Source organism: Aegilops tauschii, chromosome 5 (assembly GCF_002575655.3).
Source record: "Aegilops tauschii subsp. strangulata cultivar AL8/78 chromosome 5, Aet v6.0, whole genome shotgun sequence".
Lineage (NCBI taxonomy): Eukaryota > Viridiplantae > Streptophyta > Magnoliopsida > Poales > Poaceae > Aegilops > Aegilops tauschii.
Window position 1 is genome coordinate 472,581,713 of NC_053039.3, and position 21,884 is coordinate 472,603,596.

General features: G+C 48.2%; 1 protein-coding gene and 1 pseudogene across 1 annotated transcript; one reads left to right on the plus strand and one right to left on the minus strand.

Annotated features, from left to right (window-relative positions):
• The first annotated feature begins 6,873 nt into the window (after positions 1 to 6,873).
• On the plus strand, positions 6,874 to 10,512 carry LOC141023033 (uncharacterized; annotated as a pseudogene).
• Positions 10,513 to 14,750: 4,238 nt separating this feature from the next.
• LOC109765406 (linoleate 9S-lipoxygenase 2) lies at positions 14,751 to 18,288 on the minus strand. The gene is made up of 7 exons (XM_020324193.4): positions 18,009 to 18,288; positions 17,608 to 17,900; positions 17,283 to 17,505; positions 16,872 to 17,210; positions 16,659 to 16,744; positions 15,877 to 16,556; positions 14,751 to 15,799 (listed from the first exon to the last, which is right to left on the minus strand). Exons 1-7 carry the CDS (start codon positions 18,199 to 18,201, stop codon positions 15,028 to 15,030), a joined length of 2,586 nt encoding a protein of 861 aa, XP_020179782.1. The 5' UTR covers positions 18,202 to 18,288; the 3' UTR covers positions 14,751 to 15,027.
• Between the last annotated feature and the right edge of the window lie 3,596 nt (positions 18,289 to 21,884).

Sequence of the window (21,884 nt, forward strand, 5' to 3'; positions counted from 1 at the left end):
TTGTTGGGAGGCAACCCAATTTTATTTCAGTTTTTTATTATTTTTACTTCTGTTTAGGAATAAATCTTTGATCTAGCTTCTGGTTAGATGTGTTTTTATGTTTTAATTAGTGTTTGTGCCAAGTAAAACCTATAGGATCTTCTTGGATGATAGTTATTTGATCTTGCTGAAAATTCCAGAAACTTTCTGTTCACGAAAACAATTGTTAAAAATCACCAGAACGTGATAAAATACTAATTCCAATTGCATAAGATCAATAAAAAAAATTATCTAGGTCATCCTACTTTGGTGAAATTTTTGGAGTTCCATAAGTTTGCGTTAGTTACAGATTACTTAGACTGTTCTGTTTTTGACAGATTCTGTTTTTCGTGTGTTGTTTGCTTATTTTGATGAATCTATGGCTAGTAAAAGAGTTTATAAACCATAAAAAAGTTGGAATACAGTAGGTTTAAAACCAATATAAATAATGAATGAGTTCAATACAGTACCTTGAAGTGGTGTTTTGCTTTCTTTCGCTAACGGAGCTCACGAGATTTTTTGTTAAGTTTTGTGTTGTGAAGTTTTCAAGTTTTGGGTAAGGATTTGATGGATTATGGAACAAGGAGTGGCAAGAGCCTAAGCTTGGGGATGCCCAAGGCACCCCAAGGTAAATCTAAGTACACCAAAAAGCCAAAGCTTGGGGATGCCCCGGAAGGCATCCCCCCTTTCGTCTTCGTCCATCGGTAACTTTACTTGGAGCTATATTTTTATTCACCACATGACATGTGTTTTGCTTGGAGCATCTTGTATGATTTGAGTCTTTGATTTTAGTTTACCACAATCATCCTTGCTGTACACACCTTTTGAGAGAGAGACACATGATTCGGAATTTATTAGAATACTCTATGTGCTTCACTTATATCTTTTGAGCTATATAGTTTTTGCTCTAGTACTTCACTTATATCTTTTAGAGCACGGTGGTGGCTTGTTTTATAGAAAATATTGTTCTCTCATGCTTCACTTATATTATTTGAGAGTCCTACAGAACAGCATGGTAATTTGCTTTAATTGAGAAATTAGTCCTAATATGATAGGCATCCAAGATTAGTAAAAAACTTTCTTATAAGTGCGTTGAATACTAAGAGAAGTTTGATGCTTGATAATTGTTTTGAGATATGAAGATGGTGATATTAGAGTCATGCTAGTTGAGTAGTTGTGAATTTGAGAAATACTTGTGTTAAAGTTTGTAATTCCCGTAGCATGCACGTATGGTGAACCGTTATGTGATGAAGTCAGAGCATGATTTATTTATTGATTGTCTTCCTTATGAGTGGCGGTCGGGGACGAGCGATGGTCCTTTCCTACCAATCTATCCCTCTAGGAGCATGCGCGTAATACTTTGTTTCGATAACTAATAGATCTTTGCAATAAGTATATGAGTTCTTTATGACTAATGTTGAGTCCACGATTATACGCACTCTCTCCCTTCCACCATTGCTAGCCTCTCTAATACCGCGCACCTTTTCGCCGCTATCATACACCCAACATATACCTTCCTCAAAACAGCCACCATACCTACATATCATGGCATTTCCATAGCCATTCCGAGATATATTGCCATGCAACTTACCACCGTTCCGTTTACTATGACACGCTCCATCATTGTCATACTGCTTTGCATGATCATGTAGTTGATATCGTATTTGTGGCAAAGCCACCGTTCATAATTTTCATGCATGTCACTCTTGATTCATTGCATATCCGGTACACCGCCGGAGGCATTCACATAGAGTCATATTTTTGTTCTAAGTATTGAGTTGTAATTCTTGAGTTGTAAGTAAATAAAAGTGTGATGATCATCATTATTAGAGCATTGCCCCAAGTGAGGAAAGTATGATGGAGGCTATGATTCCCCCATAAGTCGGGATGAGACTCCGGACGAAAAAAGAAGAAAAAAAGAGGCCATAAAAAAAGAAAAAAAAAGGCCCAACTAAAAAAATGAATAAGAGAAAAGAGAGAAGGGACAATGCTACTATCTTTTTTCCACACTTGTGCTTCGAAGTAGCACCATGATCTTTATGATAGAGAGTCTCCTATGTTGTCACTTTCATATACTAGTGGGAATTTTTCATTATAGAACTTGGCTTGTATATTCCAATGATGGGCTTCCTCAAATTGCCCGAGGTCTTCGTGAGCAAGCAAGTTGGATGCACACCCACTTAGTTTTCATTATTGAGCTTTCATACACTTATAGCTCTAGTGCATCCGTTGCATGGCAATCCCTACTCACTCATATTAATATTTATTAATGGGCATCTCCATAGCCCGTTGATACGCCTAGTTGATGTGAGACTATCTTCTCCTTTTTTGTCTTCTCCACAACCACCATTCTATTCCACATATAGTACTATGTCCATGGCTCACGCTCATGTATTGCGTGAAGATTGAAAAAGTTTGAGAACACCAAAAGTATGAAATAATTGCTTGGCTTGTCATCGGGGTTGTGCATGATTTAAATATTTTGTATGGTGAAGATAGAGCATAGCCAGACTATATGATTTTGTAGGGATAACTTTCTTTGGCCATGTTATTTTGAGAAGACATGATTGCTTTATTAGTATGCTTGAAGTATTATTACTTTATGTCAATATTAAACTTTTATCTTGAATCTTTCAGATCTGAATATTCATACCACAAATAAGAGAATTACATTGAAAATTATGCCAAGTAGCATTCCACATCAAAAATTATGTTTTTATCATTTACCTACTCGAGGACGAGCAGGAATTAAGCTTGGGGATGCTTGATACGTCTCCAACGTATCTATAATTTTTTATTGTTCCATGCTATATTATATTCTGTTTTGGATGTTTAATGGGCTTTATTATACACTTTTATATTATTTTTGGGACTAACCTATTAACCGGAGGCCCAGCCCGAATTGCTGTTTTTTGCATATTTCAGTGTTTCGAAGGAAAGGAATATCATATGGAGTCCAAACGGAATGAAACCTTCGAGAAACGTGATTTTCTTAACAAACGTAATCCAGAGAACTTGGAGTGGACGTCAAGCAACCGACGAGAAAGCCATGAGGCAGGGGGCGCGCCTACCCCCCTGGGCGCGCCCTCCACCCTCGTGGGCCCCTCGTGGCTCCACCGACCTACTTCTTCCTCCTATATATACCTACGTACCCCAAAACCATCAGAGACGGAGCCAAAACCCTATTTCCACCGCCGCAACCTTCTGTACCTGTGAGATCCCATCTTGGGGCATATTTCGGCGCTCCACCGGAGGGGGCATCGATCATGGAGGGCTTCTACATCAACATCATAGCCTCTCCGATGATGTGTGAGTAGTTTACCTCAGACCTTCGGGTCCATAGTTATTAGCTAGATGGCTTCTAATCTCTTTTTGGATCTCAATACAAAGTTCTCCTCGATTCTCTTGGAGATCTATTTGATGTAACTCTTCTTTTTGCGGTGTGTTTGTCGAGATCCGATGAATTGTGGGTTTATGATCAAGATTATCTATGAACAATATTTGAATCTCCTCTGAATTCTTTTATGTATGATTGGTTATCTTTGCAAGTCTCTTTGAATTATCAGTTTGGTTTGGCCTACTAAATTGATCTTTCTTGCAATGGGAGAAGTGCTTAGCTTTGGGTTCAATCTTGCGGTGCTCGATCCCAGTGACAGTAGGGGAAACGACACGTATTGTATTGTTGCCATCGAGGATAGAAAGATGGGGTTTATATCATATTCCATGAGTTTATCCTTCTACATCATGTCATCTTGCTTAAAGCGTTACTCTGTTCTTATGAACTTAATACTCGAGATGCATGCTGGATAGCGATCGATGTGTGGAGTAATAGTAGTAGATGCAGGCAGGAGTCGGTCTACTTGTCACGGACGTGATGCCTATATACATGATCATACCTAGATATTCTTATAACTATGCTCAATTCTATCAATTGCTCGACAGTAATTCATTTACCCACCGTAATACTTATGCTATCTTGAGAGAAGCCACTAGTGAAACTTATGGCCCCCGGGTCTATTTTCCATCATATTAATCTCCCGACAACAAGCTATTTCTGGCGTCGTTTATTTTGCTTTCTTTACTTTTAGTATTTACCATAAAAATACCAAAAATATTATCATATCATCTCTATTAGATCTCACTCTCGTAAGTGACCATGAAGGGATTGACAACCCCTTTATCGCGTTGGTTGCGAGGTTCTTATTTGTTTGTGTAGCTGCGTGGGACTCGAGCGTGGTCTCCTACTGGATTGATACCTTGGTTCTCAAAAACTGAGGGAAATACTTACGCTACTTTACTGCATCACCATTTCCTCTTCAACGGAAAACCAACGCAGTGCTCAAGAGGTAGCACCAAGCCAGCGACAAAACATGGGCCGGCCCACTTCCAGATATACACATGGTTCCCTAAACTATTTTTTTTCTTTTTTTTGATTCTTTTCTGGTTTTTTCGGCTTTCTATTATTTTTTCTTTTTCTTTTCTCATTTTTCTTTTTCGTTTTTTCTGTTTCTATTTCTGTTTCTTTTTATCTTTTTTTAAAAAGTTTATTTTCCTTTTTCAAAAAGTGTACAGAATTTTAAAAAATGATTACATTTTTTAAATTTTTGTTAAAAATATATGAAAATGTTTCCTATTTTCAAATTTTGTTTCAAATGTACAAAATTCGAAAAAGATGAGAATCTCAATAATTGTTCTCATTTTCAAAAAAAATTCAGAAATTTCAAAAAATGTTATAATTCAATATATTTTTTCGTTTTTTCAAAAATTGTTTGGAATCTTAATTTTGTTCTGAAAATTTGTTCAGAATGTTAATTTTTGTTCTCATTTTTTTTCAAATTTTGTTCATGTTGTTCGTGTTTTCAAAATTGTTCAGAATGTTAATTTTGTTCTCATTGTTGTTTGTGTTTAAAAACTGTTCAGAATCTTATTTTTGTTCTGAAAATTTGTTCAGAATGTTAATTTTTGTTCTCATTTTTTCGAATTTTGTTCATGTTCTTGGTGTTTTCAAAAGTTTGGAGTTCAAAATTTGTTTGAAATGTTAATTTTTGTTCTCATTTTTACAAATTTTGTTCATTTTTACTGAAAATGTTCCTTTTTTCAAATTTTGTTCATAAATTTCGAAATTTGTTCTCTCGTTTCAAAAAGTGTTCGATAATTCAAAAACTGTTCACCTTTTTAAATTATGTTCAAACACCAAAAACTACTTGTTTCGGAAAAAGTTCACATTTGTTTTTAAAAAATCGGTAATTTTTAAAAATGTTCACATGTTTAAACTTTGTCATAAATTAAAAAATGTATGGGAATTACCGCAGTGGCTATGGACTGGCTTCCATGGCGTGGGGAGAAGGGTTCGATCAGTTGCCCACAAATTTCATTTTTATAGAATTTAGCGAACTTGTTTTATTTTCACGGCTGCCTATAGTTCTTTAAGAGTCGCGCTGCAATTCTTGTAGAGTAGTGCGCGTGTCGCAGTGGCTTGCGCATCGCGGGCATCTTTAGAAGGTAGCGAGTTGGATTCCTAGCGCACCCGTTTTTTGCGATTTTTCATTCAGCCAAGGGCAGCGAAAGGGCCAGCCCAGGTGACCCGTCCTCTGTGCGAACCTGCAACATTTTGCCGCAATAAGTGGCATATAGGAGGTCCCCTTCTAGTCAGCGCTCGTGGTGCTGGTTGGCCACACTAGCGCTCACGCGACCCTTCACCTAGGCCGGCCCAATAGCGGGCATGTTCGCTCTCGCTCGGCTGGACCGTTGACCGCGACGATGACCATTGACCATGAGCCCTCACCGTTGGCTTATGAAAAAAGTCCATGGAATTGAAAAAAAAAATCATAGATCGAAAAATTGTTTAAGAGTTTGAAAAAAGTTCATCAATTTGAAAATAATGTTCACAAATCAGGATTTTTTTAAGAATTTTGGAAAATATTCAAGAATTTGACAAGAGTTCATGGATTTGATAAAGAGCTCACGCATTTGAAAAAGGTTCTTATATTGTAAAAATCTTCTCAAATTTTTTTTTTGGATTTGAAAAGGTTAACATTTTTTTAAGTTCACAATTTTGAAAAGGTTAACACATTTGAAAAGCTTTCATGATTCTTTTTTAAAGATTACGAATTTGAAAATATATGTGGATTTGAAAATATATTCACAAAAAAATAAGAACATAGAAATAAAAAACGAAAAATGAAAATAAATAAATGAAGAAAACCCAGTAGAATTGCTTCCCAAAGGCGATGTCCAAGATGTTGCGCCCGTTGATCCACCTGTCGTGCCATAATTTGACCCAACTATTGCCTCGCCCAGCTGAGCAATCCGTTGGCGTAAAAAATATGAGCCCGAGCCTCATGTATGAATTTTAATTATATGGACCATCTTTTCTGTTGTACGAACAACTGTTACTTGCATAAGTGAAATATATATGAATCAAAGCATTTGTGTTACGGTCCATGGCCCTCAGGCCCCAGCAGCAGAAGACCAGGATGACAGCGCCACGACCAAGGCGACTGGGCTGGAACGACCGCGTCGCCAGGCCCAGCCCAACAAGCGCTATACAGGCCCAGAATGGAACACCAGCAAGTAGGGTTAAGTACCGCGCCCTCTCCCTGGGTGCGGGGTGTGGAGAAACTAGACACTGGACGGCGGCGGCTCCTCCTCTCATCCCCATTTCCTTCCTCTAGAACCCTAATTCTGCTACTCAATCATGTATCCCGTGGTGAATTCGAGTGAAGTGATAGCGGGGCCATAACAATTGGTACTCAGGGCCACTAGATCCAGCCAATTTTTTTTCTCTCCACCCTCCCCAATCTGGTGGGGAGATTTCCATCCATCATCCAGACAAGAAGGGGCAAGGCCACGACGATGGAGGAGCACACCAAGGCGATCGCGGATCTGACCGCGGCAATCACGACCGTCACCACCAAGATCGAGGACATCCACCCCGTCGTCCAAGAGCTGCAAGGATGGCGGCCCCAGATCGAGCAGTCCGTGGAGGAGATCCAATCGGAGGTGGGTCACTTGCGGACTAAGATCGACAAGTCCACGCTCCCATCGCCGGTGGACAAGGCCACGACGACCGCTCCACCACCTCCCTTTCCGCGGCTCAGCGAGCTTCCGCCGCTACTCCCTCACATCGCGGAAGGATCGCGGCCCCGATTACCACCATCGACGGCCGACGCACCTCATCTGCGCGCCGTCGACATCTCAGCTCGTGGTGACACCAGTCACGGGCCCGATGGCCACGGCGTTTTCACTGATCTTCGGGGGAAATCGTCAGGGGAGATCCGCACCCCGCGATTACCTCCGGCCACTGGTACGTACGACTTCTATCACCATGGCGAGCAGTCATTTGCTGGGGATCGTGGGTACTTTAGATTGCCACCACCGCCGCGGTTTGATTTTCCATTGTTCGATGGATCCAATCCGCGTGCCTGGCGTCTCAAATGTGAGGCATACTTTCGGGTGTGCACCTTGAGTGCGGACACATGGGTTAGTTGTGCTGCGATGTATTTCACCGACAGCGCACTGTCATGGCTGCAGTCGTCGCAAGCCCATTTTCATTACCAGGAGTGGGGGGAGTTTGCATCTGTTATTTGTGCTTAGTTTGGTAGGGAAGAGTTTCAGAATTTGTTGCGCCAGTTCAATCACTTGCGACAAATGGGCACTGTCACATAATACACAGAGCAATTCACTCAGTTGATGCACAACTTATTAGCTCATCATAGCTCTTGGGATCCTGCATTTTTTGTCACCCAATTCATGGATGGATTGCAACGTGATATACGTGCTGCAGTTGTTTTACATCGACCCCAAACGCTGGATACTGCTGTGGATCTCGCGTGTTTGCAGGAAAAAGTGGTGGAGGCTCTTCGGCGGGACGAGAGGCGCCACCCCGCGCTGCCGCCAAGCTCTCAAGGGGGCCGGGCAATCCCTCGGATGGCCCTGCCCTTACCCCCACCACCATTAGCAACCGCTCGGCAAGGGGGTACTGCATCAGAGTCACGCCCACCAGAGACGAATCGAACTCCACCGAACGACGACAAGCTGGCGACCCTTCGGGCCTACCGTCGCGCCAAAGGGCTCTGTTTCACTTGCGGCGAACGCTGGAGCCGCGAGCATCGTTGCGCGCCAACTGTGCAACTTCATGTAGTGGAAGAGCTGATCGAGATGTTGCAAGGGCCAGTGCAACCGACACCATCCACAGAGTCCACACCAAGTGAAGCTGACTGTTGCGTGCTCTCGCAAGCAGCAGTAGACGGTGCTGAAGCGCCAACGACCATGCGCTTACATGGCTGGGTGCAAGGCAAGGAGGTCCTCATGCTTGTGGACTCCGGTTCATCCCACAGCTTCGTGAGCACTGCTCTGGCCACTCATCTCCAAGGAGTTAAGCCCGCTCAACGTGCTCTATCTGTGCGGGTGGCAAATGGCGGTATTCTGCAGTCTGACCAAGAGATCCTAGCGTGCAAGTGGAATTCGCAGGGGGTCGATTTCACCACCAATCTCAGGGTTCTTCCACTGGGCAGTTATGATGTAATTCTTGGAATTGACTGGCTGGCTCACCATAGCCCGATGAAGGTACACTGGCTGGAGAAGACCATGGTGTTTCAGCATGATGGACGAGAAGTGCAACTCTGTGGGGCTCGAGAAGATGTCACCCAGTGTCAAATGATCTCGGGAGCGGAACTACACGAACTACTGCAACAGACAGCGGTGGCCAGAGTGGTCAAATTATGTACCGTGGCAGAAGACACGAACGATCCTCCAATTCCTCCGGAGGTGGCTGAACTCTTGGAACAGTATGCCGCACTGTTCGAGGAACCCAAAGGTCTGCCACCACAACGCTCGTTTGATCATTCCATTCCCTTGGTGCCGGGAGCTCGACCAGTCAACATACGACCCTATCGGCACAGCCCGGCCCAGAAAGATGAGGTGGAACGGCAAGTCACTGAGATGCTAGCTCAAGGAATAATTCAGCCAAGCTCCAGCCCTTTTGCGTCACCGGTCCTATTGGTTCGGAAGAAGGACTTGACTTGGCGATTCTGCATTGATTACCGGCACCTCAACGCAATCACAATCAAGAATAGGTTTCCCTTACCAGTGATTGAGGAACTTCTCGATGAGCTGGCAGGGTCGTGCTAGTTCACCACCCTCGACTTGCGCTCTGGCTATCATCAGATTCGCATGAAACCAGAAGATGCCCACAAAACAGCCTTCAAAACACATCATGGTCATTTCGAGTTCAAGGTGCTGTCATACGGCTTGACGCGAGGGCCAGCTACTTTTCAGGGCGGGATGCACACGGTACTGTCACCCTTACTGCGCCATGGAGTCCTCGTGTTCATCGATGATATCTTAGTGCACAGCAAAGACAAGAAGACACATGTGACCCTGCTACGACAAGTGTTCCAGCGTCTCCAAGAGCATCAGTTCAAGCTCAAGCGAAGCAAATGCTTCTTTGCTCGCCCCAGGCTCTTATACCTGGGACATGAAATCAGCGGGGAAGGTGTGCGGACGGATAACAGAAACATCAGCGCGGTTCAGACTTGGCCAGTACCCACGTGTGTGAAAGAGGTGCACGGTTTCTTGGGCCTTGCGGGCTATTATCGGAGGTTCGTCCGAGGATTTGCAATCATCAGTCGCCCCCTCACAGATCTCTTGAAGAAGAATGTGGTGTTCAGATGGACTCAACTCGAAGAGGCCTCATTCAGAGAACTCCAACAGGCGTTGGTCACATCCCCGGTGCTCGCCCTGCCGGATTTCACTAAAACATTCGAGCTGGAAACTGATGCTTGCGACCAAGGAATTGGCGCAGTCCTCTCACAGGAGAAGCACCCGATTGGTTTCCTCAGTCGCGCATTGGGACCGCGCAATCGCATGCTCTCCACCTATGAAAAGGAAGTCCTGGCCATTCTCTTGGCGGTAGACCACTGGCGTGCGTATCTCCAGAATGACGAATTCATCGTACACACAGACCAACGCAGTCTCATTCACTTGGAGGACCAGCGACTAGCGACACCATGGCAGCAGAAGATCATGGCCAAGCTGCTCGGGCTCCGCTACCGCATCGTCTACAAAAAAGGAGTGGATAACCGTGCCGCTGATGCCTTATCGCGCCGGCCACCTGTCCCTCAAGGGGACCTCGCCACTATTACATCAGCAGTACCGGCCTGGCTGGAGGAGGTGCAAAAAGGTTATGCTGAGGACCCGGCAGCACAACGTTTGCTTGCCCGGCTAGCCACAGCGCCAGGAGAGCAGGATGGTTTTCAACTCAGCCAGGGGGTTATCAAGCAGCACGTCCGAGTTTGGTTGGGCGACAATGTGGCGTTACAAAAGCAGATTCTCGAGGCTCTCCACACCGGAGCGATTGGTGGTCACTCAGGGTTCAACGCCACATACCGCAGAGTGCGGCGACTGTTTACATGGCCGGGACTCAAGCACCACATCAAGCTCTTCGTGGACGCATGCCAGACCTGCAAACAAGCGAAGCCTGAGCGAGTTTGATACCCAGGTCTCCTCGAGCCACTGCCGGTCCCCACTCAAGCTTGGCAGATGGTGTCATTGGACTTCGTCGATGGGTTGCCTCGTTCATCAGGATACAACTCCATTCTAGTGGTCGTCGATAAATTTTCACGGTACGCCCATTTCGTCGCCATGTCACATCCATTCACAGCCTTCCAAGTTGCTCAAGCTTTCGTGGCTAACATCTACAAATTGCATGGGCTGCCGGAGTCGATCGTATCGGATCGCGACCCGATCTTCACTAGCGTCTTATGGAAGGAGCTGTTCCGGTTAACTCATACCAAGCTGCGCATGAGTACCGCACGACACCCGCAGACGGACGGGCAGACAGAGCGCGTGAATCAATGCATGGAGACCTTCCTGCGCTGCTTCGTCAATGCTACGCCAACCAAGTGGTACACCTGGCTGCCTCTCGCGGAATTCTGGTACAAAACCTCGCCGCACTCCGCGCTGGGCACCACTCCCTTCGAGGTCCTCTATGGACATGCGCCAAGATACTTCGGCATCATCGACCCCGTGGCGTGCGCGTCACCGGACCTGGCGGACTGGCTCCAAGACAGGGCGCAAATGGTAGCACTCATTCGGCAACACCTGCTGCGCGCACGCCAGCAAATGAAGAACTCGGCGGACAAGCGTCGCTCAGATCGCACGTTCGCGGTGGACGATTGGGTCTTCCTTAAGCTCCAACCGTATGTCCAGCGTTCGGTTGCGACAAGGAGCAACCAGAAGCTATCTTTCCGGTACTTCGGGCCGTACAAGGTGTTGCAGCGCATTGGTGCGGTGGCATACAAGCTCCAGCTTCCACCGACCAGCACTGTGCATCCGGTCTTCCACGTCTCGCAGCTGCGTCAAGCCCTTCCACCAACGGAGCAAGTCCACCAGCAGCAGCAGCGACAAGCCCCGTTCCCGAGGAGGTTCTGAATAGTAGAATGGTGCAGCGAGGCAATTCCGGAGTCCCACAGGTCCTTGTTCGCTGGACGGACCAACCGGCGGAATTTGCAACTTGGGAGGACCGCATCGAGCTACAGCAACATTTCCTGAATGCTCCAGCTTGGGGACAAGCTGTGTCTGAAGGAGGGAGGGATGTTACGGCCCATGGCCCTCAGGCCTCAGCAGCAGAAGACCAGGATGACACCGCCACGACCAAGGCGACTGGGCTGGAACGACCGCGTCACCAGGCCCAGCCCAACAAGCGCTATACAGGCCCAGAATGGAACACCAGCAAGTAGGGTTAAGTACCGCGCCCTCTCCCTGGGTGCGGGGTGTGGAGAAACTAGACACTGGACGGCGGCGGCTCCTCCTCTCATCCCCATTTCCTTCCTCTAGAACCCTAATTCTGCTACTCAATCCTGTATCCCGTGGTGAATTCGAGTGAAGTGATAGCGGGGCCATAACAATTTGGAAGCAGCAAGGAATCACCTAACTTATTCGCGAAAAAGTAATTACCTAACTAACATGACATGGCTTCAGAAGTTGGCAACTTCCTCTTTGCTGGAAGTCTCATAATGCCATCTTCCTCTTGGCTGGAAGTCCAAGCAAGCTTGCCCTCAGAATTGCCGGAGACTGGAACAAGACCGCCAATGCCGGCGTCTGTCAGAGAGAGAGGTGTGCAGTTGAAAGTCTTGGTGCTCATATCAACACCGACCCAGAAGCATGGCTTGTATGTGCAGTCGCCCAGTGCAAAGTAGATGACATGGTCTTCCTGCAAGCTAAGGAAGGGGTACATGGGTGCCATGGAGGTTGGCAAGTCGGCGTTCCCTTTGAACTCCCCATCTTCACGCAGGCTCCCCAACTTGAGCTCGTAGTCTACATCCCAGCTCATTGTATCTTCCATCAGTCTCCAGATCCTCACCATGCGATCATCCACATGATCCATAGGCTCAAGGAAGCCGGTGATGGAGACGAACTTGATGGAGTTCCCGACACAGCCCATGGCTCGAAAGGCTCTCGTCTCTAGTATGTAGTCTCCGCATCCCAAGTCCCTCTCGCACCCCACGGGCAGGTCTAAGGAGCGGATTTCCACGGACCGGGCGTTAGAGAGCAGGTCATCGCAGTCACAGTACATGCCACCGAGCAAGATATCCACCCAGTAACCACGGCCACGGTGCGAAAACACCACTTTGGCGACGAAGTAGCTTATTTCAGCGAGCAAATGGCCGGGGAAGTTGGCGCACTTCGTTATCTCCCACTGCAAGCTAGATGAGGACTAGCTTGCTTGGACTTCCAGCCAAGAGGAAGATGGCATTATGAGACTTCCAGCAAAGAGGAAGTTGCCAACTTCTGAAGCCATGTCATGTTAGTTAGGTAATTACTTTTTCGCGAATAAGTTAGGTGATTCCTTGCTGCTTCCAAATTGTTATGGCCCCGCTATCACTTCACTCGAATTCACCACGGGATACAGGATTGAGTAGCAGAATTAGGGTTCTAGAGGAAGGAAATGGGGATGAGAGGAGGAGCCGCCGCCGTCCAGTGTCTAGTTTCTCCACACCCCGCACCCAGGGAGAGGGCGCGGTACTTAACCCTACTTGCCGGTGTTCCATTCTGGGCCTGTATAGCGCTTGTTGGGCTGGGCCTGGCGACGCGGTCGTTCCAGCCCAGTCGCCTTGGTCGTGGCGGTGTCATCCTGGTCTTCTGCTGCTGGGGCCTGAGGGCCATGGGCCGTAACATCCCTCCCTCCTTCAGACACAGCTTGTCCCCAAGCTGGAGCATTCGGGAAATGTTGCTGTAGCTCGATGCGGTCCTCCCAAGTTGCAAATTCCGCTGGTTGGTCCGTCCAGCGAACAAGGACCTGTGGGACTCCGGAATTGCAAATGGTCTTTCCAGGGACCTTCTAGAAATCATGAATATTTTTTACAGATACGTGAACAGTTTTTTTTAATTGACAAACATTCTTTAGAAATCATGAAGATTTTTTAAACTAACGAACGTTTTTTGAAATTGTGGACATTTTTAAAATCATGAACATCTTTAGAATTTTTACAAATTGTCAAACATTTTTTAATTTTCATTTTAGACTTTCTGAAACTCACAAACATGTTTTGAATCTGCCTACATTTTTCACATTCGTGATAGTTTTTCAAACTCTGGAACATTTTATAATTCTCGAACATCTAACAAAATCGTGAACATTTTTTGAATTTGCAAACTTTTTTTTTTCAAATTCAAGAACGTTTTTCATGTTCTTTTTTTATTTTCTTTGTTTTTTCTTCCTGATTTTTTTCTTTCTTTATTTTTATATTTTTATATTTTTTCTTTTCCTTTCTCATTTTTTCATACGTGTTTTTATTTTCTTTTTATTTATTTTCACATTTATTTTATTTTTCCTCTTCCCTTTTCTGTTTCATCTTACGAACATGTTTCCAATTCGTGTACATTGTCCGCTAACATTTTTTGATATCCTGATTAAAAAAAAAAATCAGGAACGTTTTCTTACAAATTTGCGGCAATTTTTGAAATTGTTAATTTGGGGAGAATCAGGAACGTTTTCTTACAAATTTGCGGCAATTTTTGAAATTGTTAATTTGGGGAGGTCCGGCGCCACTATAAAAGGAGGAGGACGACTACCTGGACTCTCAACTGCGTGTTACAGATATGATAAAGTCGTCGCATGCGATCCGAGAAGTTGAGGGTCTTACCTGGACTCTTAACTGCTCAACAGACAATGCAATGGTCATTTTCAAAGAGTTGACGGACTCAAGACTATTCTCCCAGTTGGTGATCACACATTGCCGGTTTTTAAATTTTGTTTCATAAATTTACTCTAGACACATTTGAGGTTGTAGCATTTTGTTTGTTGCATATGTTGCTCACACATATGGATATATATACATGTGTTTATGAAATAGGATGGAATGCAATTATGAGATAAATGTGGATGTGTGCATTATGAAAACACATTGAATGTGTATTTTGAATACCGCTGAAACTGAAAAAGAAAACCACCCTCAAACACGAAATACATGTCGTTCTGCTTAAGAAACCACATGTAATGTTAGTATATAGGAGGTGGTTTCAAATAAGAAGCCACTTCTGATGTTCCAAGCATGTGAGGCATTTCTCTCAATGCACCGCTTACAGTGATATATCATTGCATGCAGTTAGATATCCGTCTCCAATTCTAGGCACATTAGCGACAACGGCTTATAGGCGGACGGGAAACCGCCTCAGGCCCATGTAGCGAAACCACCTTCAATGCCCGTTTCACTAGTATAGTCTGCATATGTTTATTTATGTTTTCTATAATAGAATAACAGTAGGAAATTTCCTACTCTTTCAGTTAAAAGAAGCATAACTCATCACTTTATCAATATATAATTTGGAAGGAAAAATTACATGGAACATACATTGACCAGTGGCTGACCAGTGGCTACCCACGCACATAACACTTGGGTGTCAAATGAGCACCGGTGTACTAGATTATTCAAGCAAATGATCCTAGAAGCACACACCCCAACATTTTGCATGCTGGCGAGCAACGACCTTCCTCCAAATATCTCATCAGATGGAGATGCTGTTGGGGATGCCCCTGGCCGTGAGGCCCTCGGCCTTGCCCGTGTGGTCGGAGGTGTTGGGGTAGAGCAGCATGTAGGGGAACTGGGCTGGTCCATTGCGGTTCTTGAGCTGGGGGTTTCCGTTCAAGGCCACCACCTGGCTCTCGATGCCCTCCAGCCTCGTGCCGAACCGCTTGAACGCCTCCAGTGCCTTGGCATCCGATGTCCACTCCGGCGTGTCACGCTGCCCGAGGTAAATCTCATCGGAGGAATGCTTGGACAGGATCTCCAGCAGAGAAATGCCAATGATGGCCTGCATTTGGTTGGTGATGGTGCGGATGAACACCTTTTCCGGGTCGCGGGCCAGCAAGGCGTACTCCTCGGTGTCCGGCTCTGGCATCGGACGGCGGCTCGCTGACGGCTTGTTGGGGTGGTAACCTGCGTACGGGTACTGCCCGAAGTTGACGGCGGCGTGCAGCGCCGACCCGGTCCAGATGATGGTGGCGCAGGCCTTGACCAGCTCCGCCACCGTCTTCATCTTGGGCCACCACGCCGCATCCTTGAGGTCGCCGTGGCCGACCTCCCGCACCTCCTTCCACCACGCCTGCAGCTCCACGTCGCTCTGAAGCACACTGTCGCTGGTGTAGTAGATGGCCAGATACTCTGTCACCCACTGCTCGATGGCGGTCCAGATAGCCAGCCCGTCCACCGCGTAAGGGTAGTCCTCAAGCAGCAGCCGCACCTTGTGCGGGCTTGATGGGTCAGGCACCGCCATGCCCCTGCATTTCATTGATTTATATCTTCACATAATTAACCTGCTGTATAGAATAGAAGAAATAGAACAAGTTCAACTTACCTCTTGATTAGATCGTCTGGTAGGGCCTGCTCGTTGAAGTTCCAGTCCTTGTAGGTGACGGAGGACATCTCCATGGCGTACTTGCGCTGGAAGACGGTGAGCTCGATGATCCCGCCGGCGCTGACGAGCAGCTCGCGCGCCCGCGAGTTGATGTTCATGGTGTCACGGTAGTGCGGGTGCAGCAGCTTGTGCACCGGGTGGGTCACGCTCAGCTGCCGGTTGGTGGCGATGATGAAGGGCTCCATCACGGCGTGCGTGTTGAGCCAGTGGCTGACCAGCTGGTGATAGCCGTAGTCGTTGACGCAGACGTACGCCTTGGCGAGCTGCCATATCCAGGCCTCGACGCCGGTGGACGCCGGAGTGTAGACGGTGCTCTTCGCGGTGGTGAGGCCGCCCTGGAGCAGCGGCGTGCTCAGCTCGATGGCGACCGGCGCCAGCGTGCCGTCACCTTTCAGGAAGAGCAGGGTCCTGGTGGCGTAGAGGAAGGTGTCGTCGAGGTTGTTGAGCCTGACGAGGTACGGCATCATGTGGTCGTGGTGGTCGAGGATGTAGAGCCTGTTGCTGGAGACTGCCTGCTGCGCCGTGAGGCCCTCGAGGCTCGACCCGATCTGCGCCTCGGTGATGGTGCTGGTTTGGTCGCCGTACTGGCTGGGATCCAGAGTACTCTTGGGGGGGAACTCCTGCAATGCAATGGATTAATTTTGTTTTACCATTAGTTTAGTCTATGCTTAATAGCACTAATAATTTGGCCGATGGATATATGAATTTGTTTAAGTTCTCACCGTGACACGGGTGATCATCATCGGGTTGACGCCGGCGAGAATCTCCCTTGCGAACTCCGCGTCGGTCATCCATGCTTTCTCGTCCTCTGCACGTGCGTAAATAATCGAAATTATATTTAATTTTCTTCCAACGTTTGATGATCCTATGTACTTGTAGTTGTAGTTTATAGACTTATATCTACATAAGTAAAATATAAGTTGGTAGGTAGGTACGTTTGATGACTTGTGGCTTGGGGGGCTTGAGGAGGTAGTCGCCGCCCATGGGGATGAGGTCCTTGACGAGCTGGAGCGGGAAGCGCTTGCGCATCTCCTGGAGGGCCGGGATGTCGGGCAGCTTGATGCCACCCTCGTAGAGCTTGAGGATGTCGGCGAAGGAGTCGAACTCGCCGGGGGAGAGGTCGACGTAGGTGCGGATGGCCGGTATGATCCCTTCCACCAGCGCCTTGAGCGAGTAGCCCAGGAAGTCTGACTTCTTGAGATGCCCGAACAGCTCGTCCCGCGGCACGTAGATGCTCTGCACCAGCGGCAGCAGCCGGCTCTCGCGATCGGGGCCTGCATGCGCGCGCAACGTAAGTTCCAAGGAGAGTGCATGCTAGTGAGTGAGAAAGAGAGAAATGAACGCACTGGTTTGTGAGAGCTTGCGGCCGGTGCGGCAGCGGCGAGGGTAGGGGAACTCCTTGGAGCCGCCGAGGATCTGGCGGGAGTCGCCGAGGTCGTGGTAGACGTCGTAGCGGTAGACACGGTCGTGCGCCTCGTAGGGCCCTTGCTGGTCGTCGCCCCTCAGGTTCCGGAGCTCGTCGTCGCGGTACGGCTTCAGTGCCGCCGGCATCTTGCTGGGCAGGTACGTCTGCGCACGCAAGTACATACACGTTTACTTGAATAAGTGGACAAGCAAAAACGTTGCATCCACTGAACACATCGATCATTGGGGATTGAAGAGCTCGCTCACATCATTGGCGAAGAAGACGCGGCTGTAGCGGTACTTGGCCTGTGGGTACACCCAGGAGTTGGCGACGAAGACGACCTTGCCGTGGCCGGGGACGTTGTCGAGGGTGATGGTCTTGAGGAAGAACTCGGAGGCGTGGTTGTTCTTGACGATGATGGCGCCCGGCACCCCCAGCTTGTCCACCGCCCAGTCGAAGTTGACGCTGAACTTGTTCTCGCCCACCGTGATGAACGGCAGGCTCGTGATCCACTGCTCCAGGCTCGCCTCCGCGCCCACCTTCCCGCGGTTCCCGTTGTCTAGCCGAGCCACGTAAACAAACAAGCTAGTCAGACACTGCATTGCATTGCATTGCACGGGAAGATAAGTACTGTAATGGTGAAGGGGGGGTGGTCGATGGTGCTCACTGGAGTCGACGATGGTGGAGCTGATCAGCTGGCAGGTGACGCCGCGGCCGAGGAACTCGGTGACGTTGTCCATGACGGTGGCGCCCAGGTCGTTGAAGTCGAGTGCATTCTTGCGGGTCAGCACCACCGACCCCTTGAGCCTGGTCTTGCTCCCGGTGAGCCCGCCGATGATGTCGAGACCGCCGCCGAACATCTTGGTGTGTGTGTGTGTGTATGTATGCTTCTAAGACGGAGAAACAGTGGTACCAGTTTAGTGGTAGTGTGGCTTGCTGTGGATGGTGTGAGAGCTCTCGACGAGCAACCGGGCTATTTATAGATGGACCAAGGGTAAGGTGTGCCTCGGTGAGCTTGGCGTTGGCTACTGCCTAACGTTGGACTTTGGGTCCTAGTGGTTTAGTGTTTGATTTGATGGTACTGCAAATCGATTTGATTATCAGGGGATCAGGATAAGATCCTACAAATTGTATACAGGGGAGTAGCTACGTCGGGATAGCGTGGGCTCATTAATTATAATTAGGGCATGGATCAAGACAAGATCTCAATCGTGGGAGAGATGTGGATTTTTTTTATTGAAGCAGGGCATCAACCCCGGGTTCCTGGTGTGTGCACTTCACGCGCCCTCACCAACCCCCGTACACGGTGGAATGACCTCTGCATTGAGGAGCGGCGACGAAATGCAGCAGTAGGTCGATCGAGTTCAAGCTTGGAGCTAGTATGCGCATCAAATCGGTCGACTGCGCGCGTGATCTCCGGCGTCGACCAAGCAGGCGCGCGCGGCAGACGCACGCACGTGCGCGAACGCAGTACGCGCGCACCATCTCTCTCTGTCCGCGCCACTTGGGACCAGCATAGACGATGCGCCCCCACGACCACGAGAGATTCGTGCGCCTCGCGCGCGCTCAGGATCACCGACGCCGAGCACGCCGCGGCAACGACGGCGGGCAGAAACAGCAACTGTTTGTTTGGTTGCTCGCATTCAACCCAGGCAGGATTTGGATGAGTAAAATTGGCTCGGTCATCTTCAATGTTGACTCTCAAACCGTCCGCATACGTTTGGACCCTGCTTTCGGACGTGTTGTGTCATTCAACACGGGGCTGTATCGATCCGCCGAGTGGTCCAGAAGCATTTTTTTTCCCGCAGACCAAAGACAAATGTCAGGGGTTTTGCAGGAGTTCGTCCGTGCAGGATGGCGGAAGGCTTGATGCTATTTGGCGGAAGGAGAACTTGATTAGTAACTGATTAGCTTGATGTTTGGCGGAAGTTATCAAGCTGAACATGATTTTCTAATTATTATAAAATGCATTACTTCCGCCAAATGTTGAAACACCTTCCGCCAAAAGGCACTGACGTTAATCTTTTTTTCTTCTTCAGAATACATTGCTTTGGCCGAAGTGTTTGGCGGAAGTGCATGCAATGCAATGCATCCATTGGCGGAAGGTGCATGCAATTCATGTTGCTTGTTTGGCGAATGGTGTTGTTTCGTTTTTTAATTGATCACTGTTTAGCATATGTTTAACTAAAGACTGTTGTGGACATTTGCGGTTATAGGCATGCTAAAAATCAGTCGACTTAGATTTAATGAAGTCTCAGTCGATCATGCAACATTTTTTTGACCGTATGCAACACTTTTTCATACCGGTTGCAACATTTGTTTTGTTGGTTGAAGCATGTCATCCCTCCTCGATCGGTTGTAGCACGTCATCTCACCGGTTGCAACATCCTTCATTGATGGTTGTAGCATTTTAGTTAAAACGGTTGTAGCATTTGTTGTTTTTGCTTGCAATATCATCGCAACATTTTTCGTCGCCGTTTGAAGCATCTAGCCGTGCCGCTTGTAGCAAAAAAAAAAAAAAAACCATGCTGACGTCACTCGACTGAGACTTTGTTAAGTCTCAGTCGACTGAGTTCTAGACACACCCTTGCGGTTAAGATTGGATGGTCGACTCCTGCATCAATGTTCGCGGACTGGACCCCACTTCCGCGGACGGATGTCGTGTCCTATTTGAGGTTCAATGTTGGAGATGCCCTTAGAGCATATACATCCGTGGTCACCTAATTTGGGCCTCTATACGCCCGCGGACGTGCTCATCAGAGTGGAACCGCCGCGACGTGCTTCAACTGAAGGGGAAGGGGACGTCAGTGACCTGCGACCAGGCAAGACACCGGCTGTGTACGCCGGCGTCGCCTCGGTGGTGGCCTTCCCGGGACCAAGCGGCAGTGGCCTCCCATGTTCTACTTCTCCTCGATGAGCGGCGGGCGCGACGTGATGACCACCGTTCCGTCCATCTCTGCGATGCCGACTTTTCTCCGCCGACAGGGCGCGGTTACGCGTACGTTGACGGCGGATGACGCGGTCACGGGCATGGCAGCCAGGATGCCCGTGCCGTTGTGCTCCCCGCGTGCCGGCCTGGAGCAACTCGTCACTCCTCAGCGAGCTGGCTTGGAGCGGCAAGCCGTTGAACAATGCACCGGCTTGGAGCTTCTGTGAGCTGGCCCGCAACGGCCTGAAGCGTCGAGGGTGATGGAGCAGAGAGTTATCTGGCTCGTATTCATTGGGCTCGACGGGCCACCCAGCCGGCTTTTATGCCGGAGAACTCCTCTTCCTGCTCGCCGGATGCCATGGTCATTGTAAAGACAACGGTGCAAAGAGGAGATGTGAGCGGACTGTGCTGCATTTTTGCCCCGCATCTGGCACCGTTTATATACGGACGGATAGGCGGAGCCAACCAACGATGTGTTTAATGACGGATGGCTCGCGAACACACGTGTGACCGGAGTAGATTTCTGGGCACACGCGCGGGTTTTAATGAAAAAAGGCAGGCAATCTGTGGCCGTTTGAATGCACGAGGATGTGTGTTCAGTCAGGCGTGTCTCGGCCGACGCGCCGCTTCAATGCCAACAGTGAAAGGTCGCGTCCGTCCCCTGCCGTCCGGTCAAATCGTGGGCATCAATATTGGTTGCTGCATGCTCTAGACCGGCATGAATACGGCGCGGCAAGCGGCGGGAGCGTTCGATGAAAAGCGCGGGAGAGGCGGGCCGGACTTTCTTTGGCTCAGGACGGTTAAGAGCGGACGTGAGAGCGGTCTGGACGCCCGCAAAGGCCCCCTAGTTTGACTCCGGTTTGCCGAAAAAAGCACATCCGGATCGTGTTGGATGACACAACACATTCGGGCAACGTGGTCCGAACGTATGCAGACGGTTTGAGAATCATGGTTGAAGATGCTCTTAGCACTATCAGTTTGCAACAGCAATGGCTGTGATGTATGTGGTAGAGCTACTTGTGTGCCCTCTGTGATGGCCAATAGTTCAGCTCCATATACATAGTCGCATCTAGGCATATAACGGCAAGCGCACAGTAAAGCCTGTCCCAGATTAATTATCTCTGATGGTTGATACGACAATGACACACAAGAGGGTAGTTTGTGAAGATGCAAGCATGGCATCATCTTGGAAATAGAATATACATCAATCATTTTGATTGATGATATATCATTTTGGCTGCTATACACCAATCATCTTGGAAACATAATATACACCAATCGTTTTGGTTTGATGATATATCATCTTGATTGAGTATGATTAAGCCCCTGATAGTTGGTACATGTGTGCCTTGTCAGCGCACCATGGCATGTGACTGTATCAGTGCCTGACACAAAGCTTATGGTATAGCCCACGCGGATGGCATGGTTTGGAATCATGAGGGCTGTGTCCACCCATGCATGTGCGTACAGTTCAGCAGGCTCGCGTACTAAAAAACGATGCGCGCATCATTATCGCCTCCCCACCAACCGCCGCGGCGAGGCGCCCTCGCCCTCGTGTTACATGCACCTACGAAGTACTCGAATGGATCGTGACTCGTGAGCCTAGGTTGTGCC